The 18,363-nt window shown below is 48.7% G+C and overlaps 2 protein-coding genes across 51 annotated transcripts in view; both read right to left on the reverse strand.

The window, feature by feature from the left end:
* Window positions 1–3,501: 3,501 nt before the first annotated feature.
* Window positions 3,502–10,349, reverse strand: LOC146757786 (dynein light chain roadblock-type 1). Its single transcript, XM_085520199.1, has 4 exons — window positions 10,310–10,349; window positions 7,898–7,973; window positions 7,190–7,357; window positions 3,502–4,041 (listed from the first exon to the last, which is right to left on the reverse strand). Exons 1-4 carry the CDS (start codon window positions 10,310–10,312, stop codon window positions 3,998–4,000), a joined length of 291 nt encoding a protein of 96 aa, XP_085376325.1. The 5' UTR covers window positions 10,313–10,349; the 3' UTR covers window positions 3,502–3,997.
* Window positions 10,350–11,946: 1,597 nt separating this feature from the next.
* Window positions 11,947–18,363, reverse strand: part of LOC116654273 (uncharacterized) — a 93,636-nt gene continuing 87,219 nt past the window's right edge. For 47 of the 50 annotated variants that reach the window (XM_085520180.1, XM_085520173.1, XM_085520165.1 and 44 more), the window contains 3 exons: window positions 18,040–18,202; window positions 12,869–13,120; window positions 11,947–12,716 (listed from right to left, as the gene is read on the reverse strand). The gene's annotated coding sequence lies outside the window, so the exon portion shown is untranslated. The remainder of the gene's footprint in view (window positions 12,717–12,868; window positions 13,121–18,039; window positions 18,203–18,363) is intronic. The other 3 variants (XM_085520148.1, XM_085520141.1, XM_085520138.1) reach the window with 3 other exon arrangements.

An 18,363-nucleotide genomic window follows, 5' to 3' on the forward strand; every position in this document is an offset into this window, starting at 1 on the left:
ACTGAGATAAGGCAGATGGACTGACATTGCAGACTGCAGGCTCACTGAATTTGTTACTGTTGTTAAGCACTAACCCACTTTTGACGAGGAACAGGTAGACAGACCAACCCAGCAGCAGCAAGCAGCCCTATAGCAACCCACGATCAACAGCCAGCTTTACAATGCCAGCATTCCAGCAGGGTGAGCACTGCTGGTAATGAGCACCCTGCATGTTTGTGACAGCTTGGAGCCTCCCCGAGGAATGCTGTTGTGCTGCTGAAGTAGTGTATTACTGTCAACACAGACCTGATGACGCTCAGACTCCTGCAGTGTTGGTGCTGTCAGAGCTCAGTGCCCTGCAGCCCCCGCACACCACAGCTCTGCATGCAGCCTGTGCAGGTCGGGGCACTCTGCTAACACACAGCCAGCTTGGCCTGCTGTAGGCCTTGCTTTCATTCCCTACAGACATAGCAATGCACAGCAAAAGCTTTAAGACAAGGTAAATAAAGCTCCTGTGTGTGAAAGGAGTGCTGCTCAGCCATCTCAGGCAGACAAATAGCTGCTGCCCATAGCAGCTGAAAGACGTGTCTGAAGATGAACAGATGTTTCCACAAGTCTATCTTTTGCGATCTCTTAAGTGCTGTCACCTCCATTCCTCTGCCACGGCCTTATCTCAGCTGGACAAAGAGATCTTGGGCTACAAGTGCTGCTGCTTGCAGCCCTGAGCCATACTTCAAACCCCCCTCATCAGCCTCTTAATGCATCAGGGTTTGTTTGCTCTGACTTCGCAGCAGGTGTTTCCTTTGCCTTCAGAAAGGGATCAATTTCTCAAAGACAGAAAGTGAGGCCATTCTCCAGTTGTAACACAAAGCAGCTCAAAGCCACAGAGCACAAATGCTTTTCAAGCCCATCTCTGAGTTACTGTTCTCTGCTTTCAGGCTATGAAAAAGAGCTCAGAGCCAAAATGCTTATTCACCTGTCTTCTTCAATTTGCTGTCAATAATCTTACCTGAACGTCAATAACCCACATGAATGACTAGGCCCAGGCTCAGCAAACACAGGGCAAGCAGCAAAACATCACCCAGTCCATCACCTGGACTTGGCTTTTCTAAAGCCACCTTAGTGAAGACCTGACAGCCATGCAGAGCAATTTCTTCCTGTCAGATCTTTGTGACTCTTCTGATGCTCCTGATTCAAGAAGCTTTTTCTCCATAATACTTATTTTATGTGTATATATACATATATATGTAGATGTATACACAATACTTCAAAAGAGAGTATTGTTCTTCACCTCGATCCACCGTACTTAAAAGAAACAACTTTGATTCAGCTCACGTAAAGTTGGTAATAGCATAACATAAACAAGGCCATGCCCTCTTCAGCTGGATGTGATACCCGGAATCAGCTTCAAGACTTTTATTCAAGTTCTTGAATATACTCAGGTCAGATTGGTAACAGCACTTTGGAATACACACACACACATATATATATGTAATCAATTTCCCTGGAAGTTTCTGCCTCCATTTATGGCCCCAACGCAATGCAGAAAGCATGCACCATCTCTGTTGTTCATTCAGCTTACTGCCTACAGGCTCTTGGAGGAAAACAAACATCACTGTGTCCTAAAAGCAGATAGGACACAGAACCATTAGCAGGATGGTTACTCTTAAGGAAGAGTCAAATAGAATGCTGGGCACCAGGAAATCTTCAGCCCTTTTTCAGTAACAGAACCAGCTCCCAGGGAAAGCTAAAACATACCAGCAGGTCGCAGCAGCCAAGGAAACATTTCTCTGGCCACAAACAATGAAAAATAAAGCAGACAACTGAAGGCACATTGCTCTTCTGCCTCGCCTCATTATGCAGATATTATCCAGAGCTTCCAGCTTCCTGGAAATCATTTTCTGGAGACAATATTTAATTAAATTGTAATGGATGGCATGTTTCATAGAAGCTGCTGAGCATCAAATCAAGATTAAATAATAAAAGTCAGTGTGTGTGTGCTGTGTGAGTTACCTGTCACATTTCTAGACTAGGAGATGGATGGTTACGTTAATCATTTCTTGGCACAAAACTGGATTGCAGGGAGGCACCAATTTAGTGTGGTCAGACATCTCCTGATGGAAGAAACAGTTCATGAACTGAGCAACAGCCAACGCTGAGTCACAGTGGTGACAGCTGAGGTGCTCAAAACACAAACAAGTAACTAAACTACAAAGGAGTGCCACAGCCAGGTGCTGCAGGACTGACCATTTCAAGTTAGAACTTCAGTTCTGATCCGAAAGCATTTCTGGCTTTTATGGTCATAAACACTATTCAGAGAAATAAAAGTGGTCTATAAATTAATGCCCATGTTTGAAGACACATTATAAAATGCTGAACATTCTGGTTACCTGCTGGAGTCACCACATACACACCACGTAACATCCTGCTCTGAAATCCAAAAAAGCATCCAAACCAACACCACCATTTTTACTAACAGACCCTAAATCTGTACTGCAGCCAATTGCTGCCAGTATCCCATAACCTGCTGAGATCAGACACAGGCTCCAATTCTGTTCCCAGGTGTAGAACTGGGCACCACTCCGTGCTCCCAACACTGCTTGTGGTTTCCAGAAGGCAGGTTTGAACATAGGCTGCACACTTGTGCTAACACAGATGGGTCAGGCAGGAGCAATTCCTCACCAGCACAAGAAGCAGCACCCCCTAAGAAGACTGCAGTTACTCAATTAAGGGATATCCTTCTCATGCTGATAAAACTGCCATCACACAACTTCTAGCCAAGGTCAGAGAGGTGAAAAGGAGGGAGCCCAGCAGGCAAGACAGAACAGCTCATTGCAGAGCCCTCCCATCCCATGGGACAAAGCAGCGTTGGGAAGGAACAAGGCTCTCCGAGCACTGCTCCCTGCTGATGCCACTCCCAGTACTGAGCTAGATGAGCACACAAAGGAAATGCAGCACAAAATAAGATGCATCATTTTTTAATGTGGGCCGTGACATTCTGCAGAGCACTGGGACATTTCAGTACAAGGCAGAGTTGTGTCTGCCAGGAGGGACACACATTGGTGACACAAACACTGGGCACAAATTCTTGAACTCTGCATGCAGTTACAAGACTTCTTCAAGGCTACAAAAAAACAATCCCTTTATTATTTCAGAGGGACCAGATAACATTTTTTTTATCTTTAATAACATGAACCAAAAAACAAATGACGAGAGCGAAGGATCAGATGAAAGCAGTTCCTGAGCTGTGACAGCTGAGAGCTCCAAAAGAGCCTGGATGTCTGCACTCAGTCACAGCACCTCTCCCTGCTGCCTGAGACAACAAAGAGACATGATGGAGAAACGCTCTGCCTGCAGTTGTAAGCATGCAGTACAGGTATTTGAAGTGAATCACTGTTCAGAAGCAGCAACAGATAGGAAAAACGCCCTACAAAGGTTCTACTTTTTGAAGAAAAAAAAAACAATCACGACAATAATTCAACTCCTTACAAGACAGGGAAAAAACAAGACAAAAGCCATCACTGCTGACACTTTCGTAATTTAATATGACCAGACTTGTTCAAAGTAACTTATAAAACAAGAGAGAACAGCAGGACAGGAAAGTTTCATATTTACAGTCATTCAGAAGTAACAGTGTAAGAGCTTAACTCAAATAGTGGTGACAGGATCATGGAAATGTACAGAGAAGAATCGTTTAGAACACTATTAGGATAGTTTATGTTATCTCATCAACTATAAAAAGAATCTGTCGCACTTTTATTTTACTTTTTTTACTTCCAAGGTCACCAGATTCTAATTCCCCATCTCCTCAAAACGACACCAAAGTGATACCAAAAGAAGCCACTTTTGCTGTATGTAAAAAACATACAGACAACAAGAACACCTGCTTTTGTTCTTCCCTAACACCAAAGAAGTGGCACAGCAGAGTTAACACCAGAGCTCTACTCTTTAGCTTTAAATTAAAAAAGAAAAAAGGAAAAGTCGGGCAAAGGGAGAAAAGCAGATCAAGTTAGTGTGATCATTCAGTTGGATTCTGGATGACAATCAAGAAGTAGTCTTTATCTGGAAGGAAAAAGAACAAAAAACAAGTTATTCTTTCATTGCCGATATTTATTCACAAAGAAAAGCATTCCTGCTGCTAAATAGAGGACCTTTCAGCTTTTTTTCTTTTTCATATCTCACTGATAGCTGTAGGAACTGTGCAGTCCTGACACTCATCCGCAGTGATCAAAACAGGCTTGACATGTTGGATCACTTATCTGAGCCTCATGGCAGAGAAGTCTCACATGCTTGAGAGCCAAATTTAACACCGCTTGTGCCTAATAAATGAGAATAACTGACACGGGCAATGGTTTAACTAAACGTGGCAGTGCAAGACAAGTGATTTTCCATATCTCACAGGCAGACTGCTGAACTGAAAGGGTTCCAGCTGCATTTGTCCTGTAAATGGTTATTTCTCTTTTCATCTATCATACAGAAATGAGAGGATGCACCAGCATAAACCCCAGAGCCTCTCTTCCCAAGCAATGCTGTGACCAGTTCCTGCAGAGCTGCCTGTTGGAGCACCAGCCTCCTTCTTTGCCTCCCCACCATCAGAATGCCACCACGGAGCAGGTGAAGTACAAAGGAATAAAGCTGAGTTCTTGCATCGTTAATGCAACTCATCTCATGGCTTCCCCTGTTCCATAGTTTGATGAAATACAGATGCGTATCTCCAGAAGAAAAGGCTGCTGCCACATTCCGTGACTCATCAGTACAGCCACAACATGCTAAAATCCTTTCCTCTTAGCCAGAACTGGAATGAGATCCACAGGTATTGAGTGAGCCAGATAGGACAGAAGCCCTCCTGCAATTCATGTATGGAGAGGGAAGACCGTGTGGGAACTGTGACAGTGGGCAGCTGTTGTGGCCACAGGGATCATGAAGTGGTAGAGTCCAAAATTTTTGGTGTAAAGAAGAAAAAAATTACCACCAGAATTGTCACCATGGACAAATTCTAAGCTTCTCAGGAAGCAAATAAGCAGTGTCCCCATGAATTCTGCTTTCCAGCATCTAGCGGCTCACAAGAGCTAGTCATTTCTCAAGAAAAACTTTTCCAAGCCTAGGAGCAGGCAATCCCACTGAACCACGTGCAGAGCAAGTGGTCTGACTGAAGAGGGAATACCTGGAACTGGGGCAGAAAGAGAAAGCACACAGCCTATGGAAGCAAGGTCTGGTTTCAAATGGAGAGTACAGAACTGCAGTTTGCATCTGCAGGGAGAAAACAACAAAAGCCAAAGCTATACTTGAGTTGATGTTGAGCAGTGTGGTATGAGACAACAAAAAGGCTTCTTCAAATTTGTCAGCAGCAAGAGGTGTTCAAAAGAAAACACAGGACTGATACTTGGAGTGAAAGGTCACCTCACAAGTGAGGAGGAAACGGTGGAGACATCTAATGCCTTTCCTGCCTCAGTATTAAACAACAGCAAGAGATCTTGGTTTGCCTGGACCTGAGCTGGAGGACCACGACTGGAGAAGAAACAGCTTTCAATTTGCAGATATTACAATTGTAGGGATCCAGCTGTACCAGCTGAATGGGGCCTGGTGGGACTCACTTCATAGTACTGAGGGAGTCAGCAGATGTTACAGCTGGATCCCTCCCAACAACTCACCAAACGTCTTGGCAGTCTGGGGGGGTCCCTTTGAAGCTGGCCAACATCACACCCATCCACCAGAAGGGCATAAGGGAAGAGCCAGGACACTACAGACCTGCCAGTCCAACCTCAGTCTTTTGGGCAAGTGATGGAGAAGTTTGTCCTGGGGGATATGGAAAGGCATCTATAAAGCCATTACCAGGCACAGTCGACATGGGCACACAAAGGGAAAAGGGAAAGTCCTGCCTCAGTAATTTGATCTCCTCTGATAAGGTCACCTGCGTGGTGAATGAAAGGAAGGCAGCAGATGTCACTGCTTTAAATTTTGGTGAGGCCTTTGATACAGTCCTTTATGGCAGCCTTCTAGACAGATTGTTTTACTGTGAGACAAACAAGTTCACACTACGCTGGGTGATGGACTGGCTCAATAGAAGTGCTCAAGGGGCAAACAGGGCTACATCTGGCTGTGTACAGTTACCAGTAATGTTCTATGGAACTCAACTCCAGGGCCAGTCCTGTCCAACGTTTCCATCAACTGGACACAGACATGCATCCACAGCAGGTCTGACGATAGCACTGATCTAAAAGGTGCTGCTGATTCCCTGGTGGGATGAGAGGCCTTGTAGGGGGTCTCAACTGATGGGAGTACTGGGAAATCAGCAGCAGCATGAAGTTCAGCAAAGAGAAATGCTGGGCTCTGCAGCAGGGATGGAGCAGTACTGGACTCCAGCCAGCAGCTGGAGCAACTCAGTGGGAAGGGACTGGGGGCACTGGTGGCAGCAGGCTCAGCAAGGGCCAGCAGTGTGCCCTGGCAGCCAAGAGGCAAACCACATTTTGGGGTGTATCCCACAAAGCATGACCAACAGGTCAAAAGAGGTGATTCTTCCATAATATTTAGCACTGGTGTGGCCTCACCTTGAATGCTGTGTGCAGCTGCGGGCTTCACAACATAAAAGGGATGTTAACGTAAGAGTTAGGAGACGTGTGCTATGAGAAGAGACTGAGGGCACTGGGGTTGCCTGGGCTGAAGAACAGGAGACTGAGAGGCAGCCTCACAGCACCCTGCAGCCCCTGGGAGCTGCTCCTGGGAACCAAGGACAGGATGTGCAGTAATGGTCCAATGTTGGTCCAAAGCTTCCATTTCAGATGCATTAGACTGGTTTATCAGTTTAGCACTCAGCTAGGTGAAACTGCTCTCCAAACATATTTCTTTCTGACTTTCTGGATTTCACATTGAAAAATATGAAGCATGAGAGGCTGCAACATGCTGTCAAATGCTAATTAACCATTTCTACTTCAATGAAAATGAAATGAGGAAAGTGATTTTGCACATTACAGCATGAAAAAGCAAACTACACTAAAAAGTGATAAAAGTTTCCAACTGAAGAAAGCAACAAAGGACAAAGCCTTTGGAAAAGAACAGAGTAGGTGACAGGAATAAAAGCAGCACACAGAACTCATTTCTCAGGCTCACAATGTCTCTACCGCAGAAAAGACAACAAGAGACTCTGACAGACCTCACAAGAGAAGTATCTGCTGGATGCTCAGATGTCTGCTTTCAGTCTACTTCCTCTTACCTGGAGCAACCATGATTTCATTTTTCTTGGAGCGGATCCGCAGGAATGTGAGGTCATTTTGGGGATCAATGTCTCGCACGGTGCTCCTTGCCTTCATGATGAAGCTGTGCATTAGGCCAGCGTACTGAATGGTTGTGGTGTTGTCCATAGTACTTTTGATAGGAATACCTGCAAGAAGCCACCATGGGGACAGCAAGAGTCAGTAACGCAGCTTTTGAAGCAACAAACCTCTGGGTATCACCATATCCAACTGCAGCAGCCAGTGAACCTGAGTATATATTAGAGAGCTAAAACAGGGGAATGGGATCAGGAGTGCTCTTTTTAAAGAGTAAAAGAAGAGTACGAGCAGAAATAAGACAGAAAGGCTAAGTTCTGAAACCGCAGATGAAGGCGAGAATACCCACATAACTCTACAAGCATCAGCGGTTTACTTTTGCTTTGTTGATTATTCATTTGAGATGTATAAAAAGATAAATAAAAACAAAAATAAGTGTTTTAGGGGGGAGTGGGAATATCTGTCATGTTTTCTAATGGTTATTTCTAGAAAACACTTGGTTTAAACTGACAGTCACACAATTTTAACAAGCTGGACCAAACTACAGGAAAATCTTTGCTAAACAGAGACACCAACTGGAAACAGTGCAACCACTATTCCTTGAAGTGCACGAGAGGTGTAAGTCATGATCTCAGAAAACAGGCTGACAATACCTTCAGAATTAACAACAATGATTCCTTGCACTCCTTTCTGGCTCTGAATTCGCTTCAGTGTTTCTTCTACCTCAGCCTGCAAAAAGAGAAAGCACAAATCAAAAGATCACAGCTGCTCTTTGCCTTCAACAACAGCGTGCCTGAAAGTAAAGATGTGCAAAGATGATGCAAACAGACAATGCCTACACCTTTCCATAAAGCACTGCATACTTTAGTACTGTTTTCTCTGCTTGGTCTTTTTAGTTGGTTTCCATCCATTTTGGATTTCAGGGGGAATTTCTTTACAGAGAGAGCAGTGAGGTGCTGGAACAGCTGCCCAGAGAGGCTGTGAATACCCCATCCCTGCAGGTGTTCAAAACCACGTTGGATGGAGCCCTAGGCAGCCTGGTCTAGTACCAGATCTGGAGGTTGGTGGTGCTGCCTGTGGCAGGAGGTTGGAACGTGATGATCCTTAGGCTTTCTTCAACCCATGCCATTCTGTGATTCTATGATCTTTCAGAGCAGTCGTCAGTCATTTGTGATTACAATCTTGTGCAAACTTGGAACTCTCTTTTAATCTTGTCCTCTCCTCCTCCCCTCCTTCCTGCAGCCCCACAGATGAGCTCCTCACTGCTGGCTCACAGTGGAAAGACTTCTCAGACTGCTATGGTACAGGCATGCAGCAAAATCTGCATACACACAAAGGGAATTCACGAACCAAACAGAATAATGCAGACTCTACATGCAAACTACCCTTCCTTTTAGCAAACCAATGCTAAGAGGAATTAAAAGCATAAAAAGCAAAAGGAAGAAGTGATCCATGCTCTTTACTTCAGATTCTTATTGGTGTAGGGATCACTACTTTGGAAAATCAACTCCTCCAAAAAGTAAAAGAAAAAAAAAAAAAAGATGACTGAAAGCATCAGTTTGGAGGTTTGTGATTCCCTGAAAAGGAAACAGAGACGTGCTGCACATTTCAGATCCAGCAGAACCTGGCACAGAACAAAAGGATCAGCTGAAGTTGGGGGAAAGGCCAGAGCTACCAGGGGCACCTGGCCAACAGGGCTGCATTGGTCAGGCACTGCGAGTAACCCCCTGCCCACATCCCCAGCTGGGAGAGCTGATTTGTGTCAGTGAAAAACAAAGCATCAGTTCAGCCTAAGAACTGCCAGCAAACCTTCCACAGGGCTTTGGGAATGGAAGTAGTTCAGAGTAACACAGACTGCTGCTGTGATCAGACAGCACTACCTGAGCTTGTCTTGACAGAGCAGTTTGTATCCTATACAGAAGAAAGCTGAGTTTAATCACTTTGAGCTCTTGATTCCTTCTGAACGCTGGACTGCTTCCATGTGGAAGACAAAGAAAGAGGGGAAAAAAAACACCCAGATAATTACAGGGTGTGAAAATGCTGAGGGATAATAGTGACACACTGTTCCACCTGAAATAATTTCCTGCCTTCCCTGTAGATGCATCTAAGCCCAAAGTTGTCAAACACTGAATCTCAACGAGTGCTTGGGTGCAAAGAAGAATCCACACGGAACTTCACTGACCCTAAATCTCCCCTACCAACCAACAGTAACCTGACTCCAAGGAGGGGGAGCTGCCAGGGGAGCTCGCTGCTGTTTGTATAGGGAAGTCTCCTGGAGCTGCACACAGAGGAAACTCCTCCCCGACACCTCACTGCGCTTCTGCCATTCACCGGGCCAACAAAACATCACCCAGAAAAACATCACGTACCGAACCCGAGCACCAAACAGAACCTCAATCCCAACAAGAGACAGACAGCAGCTGGAAAAGAGATGAGCTTTGTGAAAGGAGAGCAAAACCTCTTCCTGTCAGACCCCTCCATAAGCTAATGCAGACACAAGCTGCACATCAGTTACAGGATTCATCCAGAACGTGTGAGCCACGATCCCACAGCGCTGCGTGTCTTCATGAACTGCTTCAGTTCTCCACATACAGCTCACATCTCCATTGCCACACACACTGAACATACCGGTATCACCACCTGCTGTCCAGCAATGCCAACGGGAATCACCCTCCCGCGGATTTACAGCTCAAAGGCGGTTCCGTGTTCCGCAGGACACGGCACTGAAGGAGCCGGGAACAAACGCGGCCTTTTCTCCCGACGTTCGTGTGGCGGCCCAACAGCTCGGAGCCACCGGTGCGTGCTGCGGGCACACAGCCCAGCGCGGCACGGCAGCACCGCGGCCTCCCCTGCACGGCTCCGGGCGGTGCCGGCCGCCCCCATCACCCCGCGGCTCCCAGCAGCTGCCAAGGGAGCCCGCCCCGCCCCGCCCCGATACCGGCGGCACCGCACAGCGCCGCTCCTCCCCATCAGGCCCGGCCCGCCCCGAGCGGCGGAGCGGAACGGAACCGAGCAGAGCAGAGCGGAGCGGAGCGGAGCAGCCGCGGCCCGGCAGCAGCACCCACCATTGCGAACCGCCGCCCGCTGCACAGTCACACCCTGCGCGCATGCGCCGACGGCTCCACCCACAGGCGGGGCGGGGGTCGCTCCCGACCCGGAAGCGCTCACAGAATGACAGAATGATGGAGGTTGGAAACACCAGGGGATCATCCAGTGCAACCATCACCAAACTGCGCTGTAAATCATGGCCCTCAGCACCGCATCCAAACGATTCCTGAACACCACCATGGTCGGCGACTCCACCACCTCCCTGGGCAGTGCATTCCAGTGCCTGGCCACCCATTCCGAGAAGTAATACTTCCTAATGTTCAGCCTGAATCTCCCCTGTCGCAGCTTGAAGCCATTCCCTCTGGTCCTATCATTAATGACACGAGAGAAGAGGCCGAGCCCCAGCTCACTACAGCCTCCCTTCAGGAAGTTAGAGAGAGCAATGAGGTCTCCCCTGAGCCTCCTCTTCTCCAGGCTGAACAATCCCAGCTCCCTCAGCCGCTCCTCATACGGCCTGTGCTCCAGACCCCTCACCAGCTTTGTTGCCCTCCTCTGAACGCGTTCCAGGGCCTCCATGTCTTTCTTGCACTGAGGGGCCCAAAACTGAACACAGCACTCGAGCTGCGGCCTCATCAGTGCTGAGAACAGGGGGACAATCACCTCTCTGCTCCTGCTGGCAACACTGTTTCCCATGCAGGCCAGGATGCCCTCGGCCTTCTTATTATACAGCAAAGGAATCCCCTGAAAAGGAAACCACAATATCTGGCAACATGAAACAAAGTGCTGATTCGTAAAAGACTGGCAGCAAGGCCTGAATCTCTTGTGTCATCTGCTCTTGATGTATCACATTAGCACTAGGTGGAATGCAGAAGCTTCCTGAGACGTGATAATCAAAACCTGGTCCAATGCCTTTAAAAAAGCCTTTAAGAGATTACTCCTCCTTGTCTGTTTAAAATAAACTTAGGTAATACAAAAGGTTGGAAAATTTTTGGACAACTCCCCAGGGCCGGGCTTTGGAAGGCCGTATTGACGAGAGTCAATCAAGCTCCGGCTGCAGGCGTATATGTGTGTGCCAGTTCTTTAACACAGTAGAAATCACAACTTGCTGCATGATCAAAATTCTACATGTGCTACTCCTGAACCCCAATGACTTCCAACGGTGTTAAATTACCCCTTGATCTCTAAGCAGAACAAAACAACAAAATGCCACACCAATAGTGAATACATAAAAACAAACAACTCCTTGGGCCTCAAGGGGAGGCTGATGCACAGGCCACGGCTGCCAGCGTGCAGCTGGGCTTCCCAGGGCAAACAGCAACACACGGTGCATCCATCAGAAGCTGAAAGAGCCCTCAGGGAAGAGAGGCCAACTCAAGGGGCTGAGCACGGGACACCCTTCTTCCTGCCGGGCTGCTTCCCCTCCTCTGGTTTCTTTCTGTCAGTCCTCAGAGAGCAAGGAGATGCTCACAGCCTGTCACCAGCACTTACGGGTTGGCTGAAAGGCCACAGGTTGGGAAGACCAACAAGGAAACGGGGGAAAACCTGCACTGCACCATGTCAAGGGAGAGACGTGAAGCCGACCGCTTCATCGCCCTGCGATTGCCAGCCCGAGCGAGGGACGTTCTGACCAGCTACTGAAAGAGGCAGCACCAGGTTTAGAAAGTTCGCTTCAATTTTATTGCGTACAAGAAGATTTGGCTTCTATTTATTGCCCCGCCCACACCCCAAAATGAAACCCCAGTGCCCAGGATTGCCGCTTAGCAATCAGTCACTCAGCCTCCAGTCAGACCCAAGGAGAAGCCAAACCCCGGGGCTACGTCACCTCCTCCCTCTCCAGTCCCAGCCAGCCCTATTTCAACCTAACCCTACACCAGGCCTGGACCTCAAGAGACACACCCTGAAGGAACGCAGCGTCTCCAGCTCTTGCCATACACCAAGTCCTGCCTATGTGAAGCCCTCATTGCTTCTAACGCAGCACAAGTCCTTCCTGTCCAGTTCACTTCCATCATCTCCACCGTCCATGACAGGGAAAGCACGGCTGTGCCAGTAAACTGGACTGTTGAGTCAGCAGCTCTTGGTGCCACCTCCGAGGAAGCGTTGCAGGTGGTTCTGCTGTCCTTTGTAGCTTCTTGCTCAAGCCCTCATCGTTGCTTTCTGCTTTCCTTCTCGGCTTTCTTCCTCAGCTGAGTAGCGCTTGCCTTGCCTCGGCAAGCTTGCTGCAAGAGGGAAAAAAGAGGCACTATTTCACTCACGCACGCTGCCAGCACAGTCTGACTTAGAGAGCTGCTCGCAAGATATCCCTGGGCTACGAACCCAAGAACAAGGAAGGACACAAAAGTCACATCTGCATTGTCTGTTACCGCATGCCAAGGAAGAGTCCTCACACTCGAGCACTGCCCCACTTGCAGCTGAGGGGAGGAGGAGCTGGAAAGGACAGGTGGACAGAAAAGAAGGGAAAAGCTGAAGAGGCGAGAATCAACTTCTCCCCGAGGCAGATCACACCTTTGTGGCCACTCTTTTAGGAATGCTCACCATTCCTAATCCTAGCGTTAGCAAGATGAAAATTCACCACCTACCTTTTCACGCTCCTCGCGTACGCACTGAGGGCCGTGCCGTGGCTGTGCTGCACAACACCAGCGACTGAAAGAAAGCACGCAGAGAGCGGATCTGTTGCAGACAGTGCCAGGAGCTGTGCTTGAACAACGCTTACGGTAAGGCACGCCTACCTTGCAATGGCCACACTTTGGGAGCTCTGGGACACAGCCACGTGTTGCTCTCCTGAGTCCCAGCTCCATTTCTCAGCCACTCACGCTCTGCTCCTCCATGTTCTGCAAAGGAAAAGTCCCAAGAGGGAAATTCAGTTCATCGCAGATGTCATCAAACTGTCAGGGCAGTCGCACTCATTGCTCGGGGTGAGCAACCAGCTGCATGCTTACCCAAGGAGCAGCGGTTACTTTTACTTGAGTGTAACAGCCAATGCCTGACTGCAAGTACGAACACTAACCTATGCCTAACTCTAAAATAACAACAGAAACCTATACCTAACTCTAAAATAACAACAAAAACCTATACCTAACTCTAAAATAACAACAAAAACCTATACCTAACCCTAAAAAACGAACAGGAACCTATCCCTAACGCTAAAACTAAACTGAACACTAACACTAACACTAATCTAACACTACCATCAACAAAAACATAACAAGCACCTAACCCAACAGGGGGAAGAAGGAACTGGGGGCCCACAGAACCAGAGGAGCAACAACGTGGAGGAGAAGATGATGTTAAATAATGCCACCCAGCTAATGCTGGGGGCAGGGGCTGCGCAGCAGGAAAGGAGCCGAGTGCCTGGACCAGCGATGGTGAAGCTGTGACCATGCCAACGCGGGGCCTGGCACGGTGGTGTGGTGCCAGGCCAGCTATGCCGCGGGCGGATCCACGTCCATGGGCTCCTCTGGAGGGGGATCCACCTCCATCGGTTCCTCCGGAGGGGGATCCACCTCCATCGGTTCCTCCGGAGGGGGATCCACCTCCATAGGCTCCACATGGGTGGTGGTCACAGGGCTGGTCCAGCCATGATGGATAATGGCTCTCTTACCCCTCCTCTGCCTGATGGTCATGGCGGGCCCCCTCCTCCTTCTGACTCCTAGGGCCCCCAGCTCCATCCTCCCACCAGAAGCTTCAACCCTCGCCCTCTTTGCAGCAGGCATGGCTGTTAACTGCCACAACTGTCAGAGGCATGCGGCAACGGTGACCATGGTGACATGGAGAGGGTTCTAAAATGGCGGCCGCACTGCTGGCACTGGAGTTCCACATAGGATGAGGAGGGGGCTGGAGGGCAGGGCATGGTACGGGAGCTACAAGGTGCTCCCTGTGCCCAGCGGGCAGCCCTTCTCTCTGGCCAGCAAGAGGGCACAGACCAGCCGGCCCCAAGTAAAGGGCCCTCAGCCTCCTTCACCCTCCTTCACCCTCCTTCACCCTCCTTCACCCTCCCCCTTCTTCCACAAGGGAATCTTTTTGGGCTGCCATACTGTTGTGGTTTTGTATTTTTTTCTATTGGTATTTCACATCATAACATCATCTGGAGATCATAGATTGATCAGTCAATCATATTGATCTAGATAAGTCCGTGACACAGACGCAGCACGCAGCAGCTCCTGATGGGGCTCCTGAGCTGAGCACCAACAACGGCAGGCTCCAAAGGGGACCTGACTACGCCTGCCTCCTGGGACACACAAGCTCTGCTTTCCATAGTCGCACCCAGCGCCTCTCCTTGTGCGGCACCTCGGCGGATTCAACCCTTACCTACAATTAAGACCTCTGACTGAATTGGAATTCCAGTCACTCTGATTACACCCCACATCCCTGCTGCAGGCCCTCCCACATGCCCACGTGCTGCACCCAGCCACACCGGCTGCCACAGCCCCGCAGCCAGGCGGGGGGGTTGGTGCTTCATGATCCTTGAGGTCCCTTCCAACCCGGGTCATTCTGTGATTCTGTGATCGGGTTGAAGGGGCTGGCACTGCCCTGAAGGTGAGCGAGAGAAGTTGGCAAAGGAAGGGTGAGTGGCGGGATCCGAGGAGGGCGTTTTGTGTTTGTGTGCGTGTCTGTTGTTTGCCTGATGTGTTTGTGTGCGTTGTTGTTTCAGGTGTCTGAATGAGGACTCCCTGTGGGAACTGGCAGCAAGCAAAGGAATGGATCGACGGGCCTGGGCGCCGTGTTGGACTGCGGCTGTGGAGCCAACGAAGGTGTGTCCAGTGTCCTTCCTTACATCATTGACTATGTATGAGGTGTACCTATATCTGTGTAACCATTTTACAAGTCAGGGTGCAGGTTTTTGGTGGGGTCCTGACAGTTCCTCAGCTAGAACCCTCTTACCCCTTTGAGACAGGCCGCTTCCGTCTGTAGCTGTCATGCCAGGAGCCAAATAAATTGCCCCATGGTGAAAAACACCAAGACTCCTATGTCTGCACCGACTCTTTAACCATTTGTTTAAGAGGTGGGTTTTTAGGTCCAACTCAGTATCCCTCCCTGCCACTGAAAGTACAGATGCAATAACCACCCGCACACCTGTTCCTTCGATTACCCGCCCCAGTCCCCTGAAATCATCTTTGATAGCCTTCAGGCTTTTTTTACTAACTTCTTCACTGCCAGCCTGAACTATCAGCAGGGGATAGTAGACAGAAGGGCAGATCAGACTGGGAAGTCTCCCAGCAATGTCCCTGACCCGTGCCCAGGGGAGGGAGCACACCTCCCTGCGGGTAGGGTCGGGCCAGCATAGAGGGCCTTCCATTCCTCGCCAGTAGGGTCGTGCGCCCATGATGGCAGTAATGAACAAACTGCTGCATCACAAAGATCTTGGCCTGATTAGAAATCTTTGAGTAATGCTGTTACAGCAGACAGAATGTGCTAAGCGCAAGTAGTCTCCTGCACTTCACATCCTTGCTACTTTGTTCTGGGTGTTGTCACTGAGCAGCGTCTAACACAAATTCTGCCCCGGTCAGCTGGCTGCCTGAGCTTGAGCCCTGATGGCAACACTGTGTGCTTACCCAGGAGCAGCGGTTACTTTTACTTGAGTGTAGCAGCCAATGCCTGACTGTAAGTACGAACACTAACCTACGCCTAACTCTAAAATAACAACAGAAACCTATACCTAACCCTAAAGAACAAACAGGAACCTATGCCTAACTCTAAAGAACAAACAGGAACCTATCGCTAACGCTAAAACTAAACTGAACACTAACACTAACCTAACACAACCATCAAAACAAAGAACAGAGCAAACACCTAACTACAACAGGGGGAAGAAGGAACTGGGGGCCCACAGAACCGGAGGAGCAACGAGGTGGAGGAGAAGAAGATGTTAAATAATGCCACCCAGCTCATGCTGGGGGCAGGGGCCGCGCAGCAGGAAAGGAGCCGAGTGCCTGGACCAGCGATGGTGAAGCTGTGACCATGCCAACGCGGGGCCTGGCACGGTGGTGTGGTGCCAGGCCAGCTATGCCGCGGGCGGATCCACATCCATGGGCTCCTCTGGAGGGGGATCCACCTCCATCGGTTCCTCCGGAGGGGGATCCACCTCCATCGGTTCCTCCGGAGGGGGATCCACCTCCATCGGCTCCACATGGGTGGTGGTCACAGGGCTGGTCCAGGCATGATGGAAACGGGCTCCTTTCCCCCTCCTCCATTTGATGGTTATGGCGGGCACCCTCCTCCTCTTCGGTTCTGGGGCCCCCAGCTCCTTCTCCCCACTTAAATCCTCACTACATTCCTCTCGCCCTCGCTTCGTGCTGGACATGGCTGCTACCTGCCCAGCACTCTCAGAGGTGAGTGAGTCGGGTGGAGCCGCAGCAACCAAGGTGACAGCTGTGACATGGGGAAGATTCCAAAATGGCACCTGTGCTGCTGGGAGTGGTGTTCCGCATAGGATGAGGAGGGGGCTGGAGGGCAGGGCACGGCATGGGAGCTACAAGGCACTCCCTGTGTCCAGCGGGCAGCCCTTCTCTCCGGCCAGCAAGAGGGCACAGAGAGCTGGCCCCGAGAAAAGGGCCCTCGGCCTCCTTCACCCTCCCCCTCCTTTCATAAGGGAATCCCCACTTTGGGCTGGGCACCCACATGGAATCATTGAAACTACAACCTACTACTTTGCTTCTACAGCAAGACTATTGTACTGAAATACTACTGTACTTAAAGCACCTGCAATCACACTACACTCGTTTTTAATATTAAACTCTCAAACTTTCATAGCAAATAATAACATCCGCTCACAATGAAAATGTGGAGAGGCCACAAAAGAGAAATACCACTCATGAAAACATTTGTATTTAGACATTCAAACTAACAACGTACTTTGTCTTTACCTAACCGTACCATTCTGTGCTAGAAATACGATGTTTTGCTGTAGAGTATAACTTGGAGAACCCAAAAGCAGCTAAAACCTGCTCCACTCAGTAATTTGACCATCCGCTGATATTTGGTTCTTTGCTCCCTTGCTTTCTAGTTGCTCACTCTTTAGACACACGCAAATCACATTGTCAAGGACTACAAAAACACTGTTAGCCAAAAAATTTATGCTGGCAGAATCTTAACGTTAGAAACGTGTAAATTGGTTGCAAAGAAGAAAGTGAAGACCAACACAGTAACCAAATACTAACTGATACATAAGGCTTCTCTCACACATCCTGAAAACAGAACCGCCAGCCTTAATGAACTTTGCTCTTCAGACACTGACTGAAATGCAAGTATTACCTTGTCATGGTTTAATAATTTTGTAATTTTGCTATCAGTATTCCACATCATAACATCATATAAAGCATGAATAGTTTTACTGAATCTGCAACTTACAGAAGAAGACTACATCTCCCAGAGAACAACACGAGGTCACGGGACCTGGACACTATATTAACTCTGTCGCAGGCTAGACTGACGTCTTTCGAGTTCTGGCGTTCAGGGGAGTGTGTGGGAGCCTTCACCGTTTCGCCTAGATTTACAGTAGGCCTCTCGGTTTCGGGACTCATTCTCTCTCCTATTTTGCTTGATTCGTTAGCTCAATTTTCAATTATATTGTATTATACTGTGTTATCCTGTATTTCGATATAGTAATTTAGTAAATAAGTGTGCCTCCTTAGATTGTTGCTGCTGTTTTCTTTTCCTAATTAACTTTTTTTCCTTTCGGCCTAGGGCCCCTGCTGGGCCCACAGTCCCTGTCACGGACGCAGGTGGATTTTTAGTTTAAACCGTGACATACCTGTAGCAGCCTGGATCTGGCAATAGTCAAAGAATCCTTTACGTCCAGCTCCTTAGCATCAAAAGACCACAGATACTGCTGGGGCAGAATTTCATTGAAGCCTTCAAAAGAAGCTTGTGTCTGTTCCTCAGTGCCTCGGGAAAGTCTCCATTCTGCTACCAGCCTGGAAAAGACACAGAAGGATCATTTAAAACAGGCTACGCTAACCCAAGTTCATCTTTGTTAGTTTGTTTTGAAATGAACCGTAAGCTGTGTTAAGAAAAATGATGGAAAGTGCTGGGGATAGAGCACTGTGTAACTGTATTCTAATTGTATTCCCAACCT

Source organism: Coturnix japonica, chromosome 19 (genome assembly GCF_054131305.1).
Source record: "Coturnix japonica strain WE chromosome 19, WE-NBRP24, whole genome shotgun sequence".
NCBI classification, from domain to species: Eukaryota; Metazoa; Chordata; class Aves; order Galliformes; family Phasianidae; genus Coturnix; species Coturnix japonica.

What these genes read in the sequence shown, in the direction of transcription:
- LOC146757786 (XM_085520199.1), bottom strand. An exon ending in CATTGTTGTTAATTCTGAAG is followed by an intron (nt 7,358 to 7,897) that starts GTATTGTCAGCC and finishes GGCTTCTTGCAG; the next exon opens with GTATTCCTATCAAAAGTACT. An exon ending in TGAAATCATGGTTGCTCCAG is followed by an intron (nt 4,042 to 7,189) that starts GTAAGAGGAAGT and finishes TTTTCCTTCCAG; the next exon opens with ATAAAGACTACTTCTTGATT.